Genomic DNA, 15,674 nt, shown 5'->3' with positions numbered 1-15,674 from the left:
CCCCCTCCCCTACCCCCCCACCCCCTCCCCTACCCCCCCACCCCCTCCCCTACCCCCCCACCCCCTCCCCTACACCCCCACCCCCTCCCCTACCCCCCCCCACCCCCTCCCCTACCCCCCCACCCCCTCCCCTACCCCCCCACCCCTCCCCTACCCCCCCACCCCCTCCCCTACCCCCCCACCCCCTCCCCTACCCCCCCACCCCCTCCCCTACCCCCCGGCTTTCTGTGGACCTCTCCGACCACGAGAACCAGCGCCGCCGCCGCGCACCTGAAGCGCTCCTGGCCGGCCGTGTCCCACAGCTGTAACTTGATCCTCTTTCCCGGCTCGATCTCCACCAGCCTGGCGAAGAAGTCCACGCCAACCGTGGGGTCGGACGCGTCGTTAAATCTGCCGTCGGTGAATCTCCGGAGGAGGCAGGACTTGCCCACCGTCGAGTCTCCGATCACTATCAGGCGGAACTGATAGATCCAAATCGCTTCCATGACATAACTTTTGCACGGTTCTCAGGAAAGGTCGACTTCGATTGAACACAGAAAAACGAAAGCAAGTCAAACGTGTTTCTGATCAATAACGTCGACAGGACATTTTTTTTTACATGCAGCAGAAATCGCCCCCGCCCCCCGCCGCCCATCCAACCTTCGACGCTGCAAACTCAGCTCTGAAGCGGGGACCGGAACACCAAGCCCGGGTGAAAAGGGAAGAGCCCGGGGGACGACGCTTGACGTTGATTGTCGCCAATCACAAGCCAGAGTACGCGGGAAGGTGCCCGTATCGACCAATAGCACGCAGGAGGAGGCGGGAGCTCCTGGCGACGAGAGGTTGAACCTGACTGAGCTCCAACAGACGCATCGACTTGCCTGACGAAAGCTTTTCGGATTTGATGCAAGAAGAAGCAACACATACGGGTGAAAGGTGCAAGGATCCCTCTCCAGGCTGTTTGCTTGTTTGACGATAGTTCTAACAAAAATGAGGAAGAACGTTGCAGGAATGTATTATGATGAGACCGTTATGTTGTGATTCATGATCTCAGCAACACATTTGCAATGTTACCTGCTTTGTCCATAGGCTGATGGAATACGCGCATTCGATCCACAGACACCCCGGTTCCTTAATTCCGGGATAAAGCTTTGGGAAATTTCCCTCCAAAATATATTTTAAAAAAATGTGCAGAATGTAAAATGCATTGTTCTCGATGCTTCGAGATGGATTTGTGCTTTCTCGATCGAGGAGTGATTGCCACAGGCCAGAAATATTTTGATCCCTCTCTTCTGCAGTGTTGATCTGAATCTCAAAGCACCAAAGTAGAAATTCAAAGAAGTGGGAGCAAGGATTCTGAGCAGCAAAAAATGCAAACGAGTCCGAGTTATAATGCATATATGGTGTGGGTTAATTTATGCGTCCTGAAACAAAGTCTGAACGAACTGCTACAGACGATCAAATTCCACCATTGGAGCTGCGAAATTTAAACACTGGACTTCCTCTCAGGGAATGAGATAGGGAAAGTGACAGTGGGAAAGTACTTTGGGACTACTGATCATAACTACAGTTGGAAGGTGTAGTAGAGAATAGCCAGGGGTATTAATGGATCGGCTGTTGTAACAAGTTGGATGGCAATGTAGTTAATTTATACATTATGCCAAAATAGTGGGTGAACTGGACAGTGAGGAAGGATCTAGATCGATGGAGAAGATGGGCCAAGGAGTGATGAAATAGAATTGAACTCTGACAAGTAAGAGATATTGCACTTTGGTAAGTTAAACCAGGCAGGAGTTACACAGTAAATGGTAATGCCCTGAAGAGTGTTATAGAACAGAGAGACCTTGGAGTACAGGTTCATAGTTCCTTAAAAGTGGCAATTCAGGAGGACAAGGTGGTGAAAAAAGGCATTTGGTACTCTTGCCTTAATTGGGTGGGTTATTGAGTGGCCCAGCAAGGCCTTCAGTTGTACCATAACTGCTCCATTAAGCAGAAAAAAATAAAACAAGAATGATTACCAATTCTTAGATAAACATCACCCCAGCCTTTTTTTTTTAATTTTTTTATTTTTTAATTTTTTTTTATTTTTCACACCATAAATCACATTAACCAAGATACACACTTTTTCCTTTTCACACATACAGTGCCATTTTCTCCCCCCCCCTCCCTCCTCCCATCCCACCCTCCCTATCTCCCCCTTCCCCCTCCCGTCCATTTAAGGTATAAAATCTAGGATACATTGAATGACAATGTCATTCAATTAAAATACACCAGAAATTCCACTGAGTCCATTCTTTTCATTTCTTTTTCCTTCCGTTAACTTAGGTAGTGATTGTCCCCGGTAGGTTTTCGCTATTGTGTTTAATGTAAGGCTCCCATATTTGTTCGAATATTTCAATATTATTTCTTAAACTATATGTTATTTTTTCTAATGGAATACATTTATTCATTTCTATATACCATTGTTGTATTTTCAAATTATCTTCCAATTTCCAGGTTGACATAATACATTTTTTGGCTACTGCTAGAGCTATCTTAACAAATCTTTTTTGTGCATCCTCCAAATCAATTCCAAATTCTTTGTTTTTTATGTTACTTAGGAGGAAGATCTCTGGATTCTTTGGTATATTGTTTTCTGTTATTTTATTTAATATCTGATTTAGGTCTTCCCAAAATTTTTCTACTTTCTCACATGTCCAGATTGCATGAATTGTTGTTCCCATTTCTTTTTTACATCGAAAACATCTATCAGATACTGTTGGGTCCCATTTATTTAACTTTTGAGGTATAATGTATAGCCTGTGTATAGTTTTACCATTTGTTTCCTCATTCTCCTTTTCTTGCAGTTTAATATACATATTTGTTATAAATCTTTTGATTATCATTGTATCTGTAATCACATATTCAAAGTTACTTCCCTCTGGCAAACTCAAACTGCTTCCTAATTTATCCTTCAAGTAGGATCTCAATTGGTAATATGCCAGTGCTGTATCTTGAGTTATATTGTATTTATTCAAAGGATAAGAATCTATTTCCTGAAAAACAATTTTCTATTCTTTTAATCCCTTTACCCCAGCCTTCTTGATCTTGTAAAATTGTCATTACAAATGTCTAGGACTGGTGTGTAAATGGAGAGCATTGGTCCAGGTTAGTAAAAATTCATAACATCATACCTTAAAGGCAATGTGCAGAATTCCTTCTTCACAATTCCTGGGTACTGTGGGATAAATCCCCTGGAGATGATGGGATTGTGATGTACAAACTGGATAGAGTAATCCTGGGAATTGTCAATATTCACTCCAGTTCCTGACATGCCTCATGGGATGGACCAATTCTGTGGGACTCACTATGTGAGTGCAAAAGCTTGGCTAAAGCATTTGCAGTTGTGTTTAGCCAGAAGTACTGTGTAGTTGATCCACCTCATCTTCACACAGAGATTTCAGATTTATTGTCAGAATACATACATGACATCACATACAACCCTGAGATTCCTTTTTCCTGCGGGCGCAGCAGTATTACCACTAATTGGTAATACAAACAATAAACTGTACACAGCGTAAGCATGTAAACAAATAAAGAACTCTAAATAGATAATGAATGTAAACGAACTGACTGTGCAATATAGAGGGAATAAAAGAAAATCAATAAAGTGCACAAGTAAGAGTCCTTAAATGAATCTGTGATTGTGTTTGTCATTGAGGAGTATGATGATGGAGAGGTAGCAGCTGTTCCTGAACCTGGTGGTGTGAGTCTTATTGCATCTATACCTCTTTCCTGATGGCAGCAGTGAGAACAGAGTGTGTGCTGGGTGGTGCGGGTCTTTGATGATTGCTGGTGCTCTCTGATGGCAGCATTCCCTGTAGATGTACTTAATAGTGGAGAGGGTTTTGCCTGTGATGTCCTGGGCTGTATCCACTACATTTTGTTCCCCATTTTCATGGAATATCAAGACAGATGTTCTCTCATTCTTGATAGAACAAAGACTATGGGGCCAGATGTAAAGTATAATAATAGGAAGTATAAAAAATCCTTGCTGTAGTACTGAATACATGATCAAAATGTATTTGCACTCTAGCGAATACAGCACAGCAACGACGCAGGCATCTACGAAAATAGACAAAAATTCTTCCAGATATATGCTACTTACAAAAAACAAGGCAAAGCTTAATGCAGTTAATGAGCTAACGACTGCCCAGCTAGTCTACTCTCAATTGTCAGCAAAGTGATGAAAGATGTAATCATCATTGCTGAGATGTTGCTCCTATTCTCCAATAACTTGCTTTTGTTAGCCCAGTTTTGGCTTTGACAGAAGCACCCAACCCGTTATCTCATCAGGGCCTTGGTTCAAGTGTGAACTAAAAGACTGAATTCTAGAGGTCATGTGAGAATGACCTCCCTTGATATCAAAACAACATATGACTGATGTGGCACTGATGACCCACAGTGACACTCAAATCAAGGAAAACATTTCAATTGTTATCTTCTGAGACAACTACTGTTACCTTGCACAAGGGTAGATAGTTGTGATTGTTGGCATCAAAGGGTAAATTGCATTAAAATGAATATCTTCCCAAGGATACAATACCTATTTCAATCATTACCAATTCCCTGAACAGAGAAATTCTTCAATGAGGTAAAGAGAATAATAAGGAAATTCTTATGGAAAGGGGGGAAACCGAGGATAGTGCTAGATAAATTAACAGAAATGGTACAAACAAGGGGGCTTACAGCTACCAAACTTTAAGAATTATTATAGAGCAGCACAATTAAGATATCTATCAGATTTTTATCAAACAAGGGAAAAACCAGATTGGACCAGGTTAGAGCTAAATAAAATAGGGGAGAAGGTGTCTTGGGTAAACTTCCTTTTGTTCATTTTAGATTGGTCACAGTGTTTGAGCTACTGAAACACAATAGACACACACACCGAGAGCAGTTCAGTTTATACAAGTCTTTATTACTAAATCTAAAGCTGAATTCATACTACAATATGCAAGCCCTTCCCAATTATACTTATCAATGCCTGGAGTGGTCCCAACTGCCGAAGCGAGACAACGACTGCACACTTGTAGTAGGTTGTCGGGGCGCCGGTAGCAGCTTCTCTACCTCCCTCGACCGGGACGTTAGCTGGACTCTTGAAGTTATTCTTCTTGCTGAGAGATGTTGCCACCTCTTGGAGAGTCTCTCTTTTCAGCAGTGGGACCATGGCTTATATTACCCAAAAGTAGAAAACTGCATCTCTGGGCCTCATAAGTGTAAATTAGTGTCTTCCTATTCAACTGCATCCTGGGCCCCATGGTGGAATTTAGATGTGTCTACTAAATATGCATCCTGGGCCTCATAGTGTAAACCAGATGTGTCGACTAATTCTAAAAAAAACAGGCAAGTTCTCAGCCTTGCAGAAGCAAAGACTGCAAAAGTAAGAAACACGGTTTAAATCTTCCATTACAGAAGGTACCTGAACATATACTATATAAACAGGATGAAAAACTGGTGCAACATGGGAATTCACCAGTACTGCACCATCTGCTCAATATTTGGAAGAAGATTCACGTAGAAAGGAAAAAAACAAATTACCAACTACCAAAATTATTATTGATGCAAAATCAACTAATCCCTTTCACAATAGATAACCTTTCCTTTAGAGAATGGGAGAGGAAAGGGATCAAAAGAATAGAAAATTGTTTTTTTGGGAAATAATTTATTATCTTTTGAACAAATGAAGTACAAATATGGTATAACTCACGGTACAATGTTTGCATACCACCAACTGAAAACCTACTTAAAGGACAAATTGGGAAGCAGGCTGAGGTTATCAGAAGGAAGCAGCTTTGAATATGTGATTACAGACACAATGGTAATTAAAAGATTTATAACAGACATGTACATCAAGCTGCAAGAAAAAGAGAATGATGAAATAAGCTGTAAACCCAAACAAAAGTGGGAACAAGATCTAAACATAAAGATAAAAAATAAAAAATGGGAAAAGCTATGCTCTGGAACTATGAGAAATACAATAAACACGAGGTTACGCATGATACAATATAATTGGTTACACAGGCTATATATCACACCCCAAAAGTTAAATAAATGGGACCCAGCAGTATCAGACAGATGTTTTCGCTGCAAGGAGGAAACGGGAACAACAGTACATGCAATTTGGGCATGTGAGAAAGTGGAAAAGTTTTGGGAAGATCTAAGTCAGGTATTAAATAAAATCACAAAAAGTAACATACCAAAAAATCCAGAGATCTTTCTTCTAAGTAATAGAAGAAGTAAAGAACTAGGCCTCAAATTGGATGAAGCACAAAAAAGATTTATTATGATAGCCTTAGCTGTAGCAAAAAAATGTATAATGTCAACCTGGAAATCAGAAGAGAGCCTGAGAGTACAGCAATGGTACATGGAAATGAATAAATGTATTCCATTGGAAAAAATAACATATAGTTAAAAAAATAAAGTCACAGTATTCAAACAAATTTGGGAACCGTACATGGAACACAACAGAGAGGGCCTACCGCAGACCTCCACCCCCTAAAATGATAGAATGAGAAGAAGACGAAATGAACTGACCCAGGGTGTAAAAGTAGATGACACAATTTTCTTGTTTATTTTCATTGTGTGATGACATTGTTTAATGGGTTTATTGTATTGTACATGTTGAACGTTTAGTGGGTAGAGAGGAGGGTGGGAAGGAGGGAGGGAAGGGAAGGGGGAAAAGGGGAGAAAATTAAACTCTATATATTCAAGAGGGAAATGTTTGTGTGTATTTTGGTTAATATGGTTCATAGTGTGAAATATAAAAAAAATTTAAAAAATCATTCTACCAAAAGGAGATCACAGCAGTAATTGCCTTTGAGCAGTTGCTTACCCCAATCATCTTTAGTTGCTTCATCATTGACATTCCTTCTATCAAAAGGTCAGACATACAGTTGTTCACTTATGATTGTACAATGTTTAATTGCACACACAAATTCTCAGCCTATGCTTGTATACTGCCAGACAGCATTCAGCCATGGGACAGTGGCACTACAAAAGTGCCACTAGGTATCCGGCGCTGACTCAACTTCTGACATCCTAAACATTTTCCATTATGGGCACTGCACAAGTTAGTTACTTACCTCAATGAGTGTAGCTCCAACCACAGACAAAGAGCTGAACAACATTTAGAACACGGCAACTCCTTGATTTTCATTCCATGCACTAGCTAAATAAGCATTCCCTCCATCATTGCTGCACTGTGGTATGTTAGTGTCATCTCTAAATGTTCTGCAGTTAGCCACCAACCATACTGTGGTGGAACCACTGTATAGCTATTAGCACTGTCTATATGAATGTACTGTATGGGCTGGCCCGCCCCGTACCTGTGTCTCCTCCCCTCAGAATCCCCATAAAGGCTGTTATTCCCAAATCCTCAGTACCTGCCTTGAAACCGGGCCAGGAACATGTAAGATATGTTGATGTTTTATGGTGATTAAAATCTGTTAATCACAACTCAGAGTTTATGTGATCAATCAGTAGTGCAACAATTTAATCACCATAATTTTTGTGCCATGGACAAGGCAATACAGATGGATAAACTGGACACTGACCCTAAGGACCTGGAGGGCTCCATCCAATTCGATCAATGGCTACACTGTCTCAACGTGTTCATGAGATGCAACAATGTGCAGAGTGAGGAAGATAAACAGGACCTACTCTTCGCACAGGTTGGCCACCACATTTTTCAAAAGATCAGAGACTGCACTATTTACTCGGCCGCTATGGTGCTCCTGCAGAGACGGTATCGGATCCCGATGAATGCCATCCATGCCAGATATCTTCTGGGCAGTCATAGACAAGTGCCTGGTGAGTTGATGGGATGAATACATGCGGATCTTGTTGGAGCTGGGGAGAGTCTGCGGCTGCAGAGATGTCTCTGCTGCCATTCACGCAGAAGAACTGTGGCTGGATGCAAGTCTGATCACATCCGACAGAGGCTCCTGGAAAAGGGTGATCGAAGTCTGCAAGAAGTTGTAGACCTGGCCATATTGCTCGAGATAGTGCCCCTAAATGTGGAGGTCTTCTCTTCTGGGAATTCAGCTGCCATGTGGGGAGCCCAGGTGCCACCATCTTGCAATGCAGGTCCAGGTCCTGCCACCGCCATTGAGCATTGAGCACATGCAAAAGTGTTACTTTTGCAGCCACAATAAACAACCTCGAAGGAGCTGCATGGCCCAAAACATGACACGTTCCAACCACAGGAAGAAGGGACACTACAGGAAGGTATGTAGGTCTCAACCTTCCTCCAGCAGCACTGCATGCTGTCAGCAGCTGCCGCCATCTTGGACCACGTCACATCCAGTGCCATTTCTGGTTGCGAGGAATGGCTCTGCAGAACCACGGGGACAGTAAACTGGGACAGCACCATTTTTGGCACCAGTTCCAAAGGTGAGGATCAGCACTGCATGTGCGGCATGGAGGCAACCATCTTGGGAGGTGCTTCCGAGCCAATACTACAGAAGTGAATCAGGCAGTGAGCAGACGTTGGCCTCGATCACCCTGGACCAGGACAGCCCACATCAACTAGCCAGGGCCATGATGGATATCAAGGTAAACGGTCACGTCACAAACTGACTATTTGATATTGGGAGTACGGAGAGCTTCATTCACCCAGGCACAGTTCAGCACTACTCCCTCGCAGTGACTCCGGCCTCCAAACCCCACTCGGTCGAGATCCATGGCAGCTGCACCTTGACATTGACAGTGCGTGGCACTAAGTACAAGAACTTTAAATTTCTTCTTATGTGTCAGCTCTGCACACCAGTCATACTGGACTTTCAAGAGTGTCCAATTGGAATATGACAGGACCCACCATGATCCAAAACTATCAATTTTTAAACCACCCGCCCTCCCCTCCGAACATGACCTGCAGCCTGTCTACCCTCCGGGTCCCACCACTGCCCGTTCGAGAACCTCACCCCAGATTGCAAGCCTGTCACTACCAAGAGCAGGCGATGCAGCACCGCGGACAGAGCTTTCATTAAAGCAGAAGTTAAATGATTTCTGGAATCCAGCACCAGCCGCTGGAGGGCACAGGTGGTAGTGGTTAAGAGCGGAGAGAAACACTGCGTGGTCATAGATTCAAGTCAGACCATAAACCGATTTATCCACTGGATGCCTATCCCCTCTCCCACATTACCGATATGGTGAACGAGATTTCCCAGTACCGGGTTTTCTCAACTATCAATCTCAAGTTGGCATACCACAAACACTTGATCTGCCCAGAGGACTGCTCATACACTGCCTTTGAGGCAAATGTCCACCTCTATTGTTTCCTCTGTGTCCCCTTTGGGGTCACAAATGGGATCTCTGTCTTCTAGAGGGAGATGGACCAGATAGTGGATGACTACAGACTAAAGACCATGTTTCCCTATTTGGACAACGTGACCATCTGTGGCCGTGACCTACAGGATCTTGATGCTAATCTACAAAAATTTCTCCAGACGGCCAAAAGTCTCATTGCAGTAATATGATTATATGTACTGGCTGGCCCACCCTCCAGGTGCCCTTCTACCTTGGCCATACCCTGTGACCCTGGGCCATAAAGGTCGAGCCCCTCTCCTTCCCATTCATTCCTAGCTTTGGACCTGGACCAGCAGTCTCTAGTACAATAAAGCCTATCATTCCTCTCAGTCTTTATCTGTGTCGTTACTGGGGCTACTGATAGTGTCCAACAATTTATTGTACTAGATTTTGGAGGTCTCCGGTAATGGAGAAATTGCTGCGCCCAGAACAGCTAGAAGTTGACCCCCAAGTCCCAGGTGCTTCATTGCTCTTCGAGCAGTGGATGAACTGCTTCAACAACTTTCTCGTCGCTGCTGCTGAGGTGATCGACTCTGAAGAGAAGTTAAAAATCCTTCAGCGATGAGTTGGCCAGAGGGCCTTCCTGACCATCCAAGGCAGTGCGACCTACAACGAGGCAATGGCTGAGCTGCGGGCACTGTACAAGCCTAAAGTGAATATGGTATACTCCCGTTACCTGCTGGTGTCCAGAAAACAACAGCCTGTTGAGTCCACTGAAGAGTTTGTCCAGTCCCTGGTCACACTAGGAAAAGACTGTTTGTGGGAACCCATGGCCACTATAACCCTAATCCAGTGCCTGAAAGAACTGATTCGAGATGCCTCTGTGTCGGGACTGAGGTCAGATTATATCCAGCAATGACTTCTCGAAGAGGACCCGCTCCCACTCAAAAAGGCTATCGACTTAATCAGGACTTTAGACTCGGCCCAGCGCCACACGGTGTCAATCGTGGGCAGAAGCGGGCCATCTCCATTTGTTCCACCACAAGGGCCTTTGGCCTGAGACTCAGCGTCGGGTGTTACTGACCCGACCACAGCTGGAATCATGCTGACTGCATTATCGAGATGCAACTTCTGTGGCAGTCCAAGCATTTGCGACGCCTCTGCCCCGCGAGGGGGGCTACGTGTTCGGGCTGCGAGAAGAGGGGCCATTACCAGAAGGTCTACAGGTCCCAACCGCAGTTTGGGAGCAGCACAGCATGCGCTCCAGAGGAGCTTCCGGCGCTGACCGCGTGCGCGGAAAGGGGAGAGGCATCTTGTCGGCCATCACTCCCAACCTCAGCACCTCAGCCTACCGCCCTGATGATGTCTGTTTCTCCCGCCCCTTGTATTATCTGATTATACTGTGGCTATTGTGCTACTGTCTTGTCGTTGTTAAAATTTGTTGCTGTTATCACCCCGGTTTTGTTGATTGTTTTCCGGTGGGTTCCATTTTTTAAAAGGGGGGGTGAATGTAGTGATATGATTATATGTACTGGCTGGCCCGCCCTCCAGGAGTCCTTCTACCTTGGCTCCTCCCTTAGTCCTGCCCATGTGACCCTGAGCCATAAAGGTCGAGTCCTCTCTCCTTCCCACTCATTCCCCTCAGTCTTTATCTGTGTTGTTATTGCGGCTTCTGATAGCGCCCAACACTCATCTTCACGTATAATCAGAAGAAGTGTGTGTTCACATCTGGCTATCCTCAGTTGCATGGTGGAGAACGGTGGTCGTATGTGCCCCCCGCTGGAACTCCCATTGCCCAATAGCCTCAAGGCCCTGAAAAGGTATTTGGAGTTCTTTTCCTACTATGTCCAGTGTGGACAAAGCCCGCCGCCTGGAGTAAACAATCACCTTCCCCCTGTCAGCAGAAGCCTAAAAGCCATTCACATGCATCAAGGGTGACATAGCTAGGGCATCAATGCATGTTGTGCATGAACCCATCCCATTCCAGGTGGAGAGCAATGCGTCCGACTTTCCCCTGGCTGCCACGCTCAACCAGGCGGGCAGGCCCGTAGAATTTCTTTTCCCAGAACCTCCAGGGCCCCAAACTCCAGCACTCAGCCATCGAGAAGCGGCACAGGCCATAGTGGAAGCTGGGCACCACTGGAGGCACTACCTGGCCGACAAACCATTAGTCCTGCTGACTGACTAGTGTGCAGTCGCTTTTATTTTCAATAACAAACAGCAAGTAAAAATTAAGAGCAACAATATCCTGAGGTGGGGGAGAATTGAACTATCCACCTATATGAGATCTTGTACCAGCCTGGGAAGCTTAACGAGCCCCCCATGCTCTGCCCCGAAGGACATGCACCAACATGCAATTGAACTGCCTCCAAGCCCTACACAGCACCCTCTGCCACCCTAGGGTCACCAGGCTCTACCACTTCATTAGAGCTCACAACCTCCCTTACTCAGTTGAGGACATCGGAGAACTGATCCGGAACTGTCTGGTCTGCATTGAATGCCATCCCCAATTCTACTAGTCAGAGAAAACTCACCTGATTAAAGCCACCCGCCCTTTTGAAGCTGCCAGGGCAACAGAGGCTAGTGAGGCCTGAGTATGGACTTCAAGGGCCCCCTCCCCTCCACCAATCAGAATGTGTACTTTCTCAATATTATTGATGAATACCCCCACTTCTCATTCACCATCCCCTGCCCAGACATGACCACGGCCACAGTCATAAAGTCACTTTGCAACCTGTTCACTCTTTTTGGATATGCCTGTTATACTCATAGCAACCAGGAATCTTCATTTATGAGTGAGGTGTTGTGTCAGTACCTGCTGGCCAAAGGCATAGCCACGAGCAGGACCATGAGCCATAACCTCCAAAGAAATGTCCAGATAGAAAGGGAGAACACCACCGTTTTGAAGGCAATCCTCTAAGCCCTCAGGTCAAAAGGCCTGCCTGTTTCCCAGCGGTAAAAGGTCCTCCCTGAGGTGCTCCACGCCTACAGGTTCCTCCTCTGTACCGCTACTATTGCTACCCAGTATGAAAGGCTGTTGGCGCTAGGAACCACACTTCCATTCTGGCTGACGACCCATGGGCTTGTCCTTCTCCAGAGGCATACCCTAGTCGAGAAGGTCCACCTCCTCCATCCAAACCCCGAGTACGCTTATGTGGAGTACCAGGATGGGTGGCAAGACACGGTTTCCATCTGGGACTTGGCACATGCAGGGGACCCCTCGACTGACCAATGACCACTGGCAATGTTACTGTCCATCTGGGCCCCACTAATTGCACCTGGCACCCCGCCCAACCACGGTCCGAGCAACCTCACTGATAATACTAGTTAGTGAATCATACTGGTGAAAGGTATAATTGTTTAAATTGATAAGTTTTTTGGTTTATTGTTTGTGACCCTTTAAAAGGGGGAATAATTTAGTTATAACTTTTTGCTTGAAGATACAGCAGTCATACAATTAGCTCAATGAGTCAGTTAATGGGGTCTAGTGGAATAACTTAGAAATCCTGACACCAAAGTCTCACCCTGATAACTATCCATACAGACTCTTTGGAAGAGACCTATTGTTTGTGTCTCACCTTTGTTAGCTATTAAGACCAAATGTTTCTTTAAGATTGATGGGGTTGCTATCTGTGTCAAGTCATATTGTAGAACTTTATGTCCCATGTTTCAGGACTTCTAGGATACAATTAACTAGCATTTTCTCCACCAAAGTGTATTTATGTTATTTTCCACAGTACAGTACAAGAAGAATCCAAGACAGTATACTGGTGATAGGAGTAGATACTGACCATTTTGCTAGGATAATACTGCTGATTGCGTGACTGAAACAAATGGAGCAGAACAAAAGGGCAAATACCTCAGTATATACAGAAGTGATAAAATATGTAAACAGGGTTCAAGGGTGTAAGCAGATATAGGGCACAACCAAAAACATGATGGAATGTGAAACACAAGAGTCTGTAAATGCTGCAACCAAAAGCAAAAAAATAAACTGCTGGAGGAACTCAACGGGCAGACAAAATCCTTGGAGGGAAGTGGACAATCAACATTTGGGGTCAGAACACTGCTTCAGGAGTGAGAAAAGTCAGGTGGTATTAAAGAGAGTTAGGGGAAAGGCAGACCAAGGTGGGGTAAGAATGACAGGCAAGGAGTGGAGCTGGAAGACAGACAAAATAAAGGAAAAAAAGGGCAAAATGGGAGGAGCTGAGAGTTGGGAGGGGAGGATAAAGATGGAGGCTGCTGAAGGAAGGAGATTGGTGGGAGGGTGGTGGCTAGATGGAAATAGTGGGAGAAAGGATATAGTGGGTTGGAATGTGTGAACAAGGTGGGGAGGAGATGGGAACTAGTTATCATGAGGCTCCAAATAATGAGAGAACCTAGGCAGATGAGAAGGAATTTGGGCAGGAGTTTAATTCGGAAAAATGCAAGGTGATGCATTTTAGTAAAACCAAACCAGAGCAGGACTTGTGGAGTAAAGGGTAGGACCCTGGGAAATATATTACAGGGCTTTGAGTACAAGAGCTGGGATGTTACAGGTGTACAAAACATTGGTAGGGGAAATTTGTATTACTATGAGCAGTTTTGGTCACCCTGATGTAATTAAGCTGGAAAGAGTGCAGAAAAGATTCACAAAGGCATTACTAAGACTAAAGTGCTTGAATTACGAAGAGAGGCTGGATTTTCTTCCCCTGGAGCAGAGGAGACTGAGGGATGACTGAAGCGGCCAAAATCATGAGGGGGCATAAATAAAGTGAAGAGTCACTGTTTTTCCCAGGGGAGGAGAGTCTAAAACAAGAGAGCATCTTTTTAAGATGGGGAAAGATATGAAAGGGGTCTGAAGGCAGCTTTACACACAGAGGATGATGCATATATGGAAGGGTAAACATGGGCATAATTCAGACATTTAATAAATACAGGCAGGGATATTGGCAAAGTAAAGGTTAGCTCAGATGGACAACCTGGTTGGCATGGTTTAGTTGAGCCAAAGGGCCTGTTTCTGCACTGTAAAACTCTGTGACTCCATGACAACCCGGAGCAAAATATTTATAAAGGACGATGCTGCTACACATGATCAGATATTAGAGCAGGCAATCGGCTATATCATTGTGAGATTGAGATATCTAGGCAGGCAAGATCATTTTGGTATGTTACTGAACTGACCATTGAAATGCAGATTAGCCTGTAGTTTAGCTGATGAGGGTTCACAGACTAAACCCTTAAATAGTCCAGACCCATTTTGAAAAGATGGGCAGCTTATTCATTGTGCTGGAAGGAGCACAGCGACCAACATCAAAGTCTTACATGTAGTCAGGAGAAGTATGGAGAACATTCAAAGAGATGAGTTGTATTATTGCTCAGGATATTAGGGAAAATGAACAGCTATTAACTGTGGCAGACTCTGTATTGGGCAAGGATTGGATTAGTGAACCTGGGACAAGTACTGGTGAATTTTGATGAGAACCTTGACTAGTGGGTCTGAAGAAGATGCAAGGCAACCAGACATGGCTTTTTCACTCATTATCACATGTTCTGTCCCCAATTCACTACCGTTAATTGGAGTAAGGAAACATATGTTCAATTAAAACGTCGGCGAAAAGTGAAATGGAAAGTGGAGGATCAGAAAAAAAAACCCATGGGTGACACCAGGAAAGATGCAGTCATAAGAGTGGCACAAGGAGCAAATGTGATGGAAGACTGACAGGCAAAGCAGAAAATATGGAAGCAGTTGTAAAACTTGAGGAAGTAAGAAAAACAGCAGGGAACACACAGATTTCAGAAAAGAGTGGAGCTTTGGTCAACAATACATTTCGCTTAAAACAATTATTTCCTGAAGTAAAAAAAAAATGGATGTCAAATTTTCCTAATATTTGCAAGGGATTTGGATAAAGAGAAAAGATTAAGGATTTAAAGACAACATTGAGAACTTCCTTCCGAAATTAAGGACTTGCAGTCACAAATACATGAATTGAATCTGAAAAGATTTTAAAAATATTTTGAGACAATAGAGTAGTTGGAGTAGGGACGAATTTTGTGGTGGCTGAATAGTAAGGTGTGCAGTTAAAATAATTAAGAACATGGGCATACGGCTCGGGGGGGGCGGGGGGCAACTGCTCTCCCAAATTCCCCAAACACTGGGGAAAATTCAGGCAAAGCAAGAAGGAAAAATGCAGACAGAGGAAGCAAAAAGATAAACAAATCAACAACGATGGCAAATTAATTGTCAGCTAATAGTCAACCAAAATTCTTGATAAACAACCTTCTTAAATTTGTCCCCATTATTTTTTTTCAGAACAGGAATTAACCCAACCTTCTTATTTCTTCGAGTTAATTGTCAAGTTCATTTGGGTTTGGAAATTGGGAGTCGGTCTCAACTAGCCAGCTGAAATGTAACAAAGTTTGTACAACTT

General features: G+C 44.2%; 1 protein-coding gene across 1 annotated transcript in view; it reads right to left on the bottom strand.

Moving 5' to 3' along the window:
* Positions 1-659, bottom strand: part of LOC138739369 (ras-related protein Rab-39A) — a 35,214-nt gene extending 34,555 nt beyond the window's left edge. The window contains exon 1 of the mRNA XM_069891267.1: positions 271-659. Within this exon, the coding sequence (XP_069747368.1) occupies positions 271-485 (215 nt within the window). The 5' untranslated portion in view covers positions 486-659. The remainder of the gene's footprint in view (positions 1-270) is intronic.
* Positions 660-15,674: the final 15,015 nt, after the last annotated feature.

Source organism: Narcine bancroftii, chromosome 7 (assembly GCF_036971445.1).
Source record: "Narcine bancroftii isolate sNarBan1 chromosome 7, sNarBan1.hap1, whole genome shotgun sequence".
Classification (NCBI taxonomy): Eukaryota; Metazoa; Chordata; class Chondrichthyes; order Torpediniformes; family Narcinidae; genus Narcine; species Narcine bancroftii.
The sequence above is the reverse complement of the archived record's forward strand: the minus strand, read 5'-3'. Positions and strand labels throughout refer to the sequence as shown.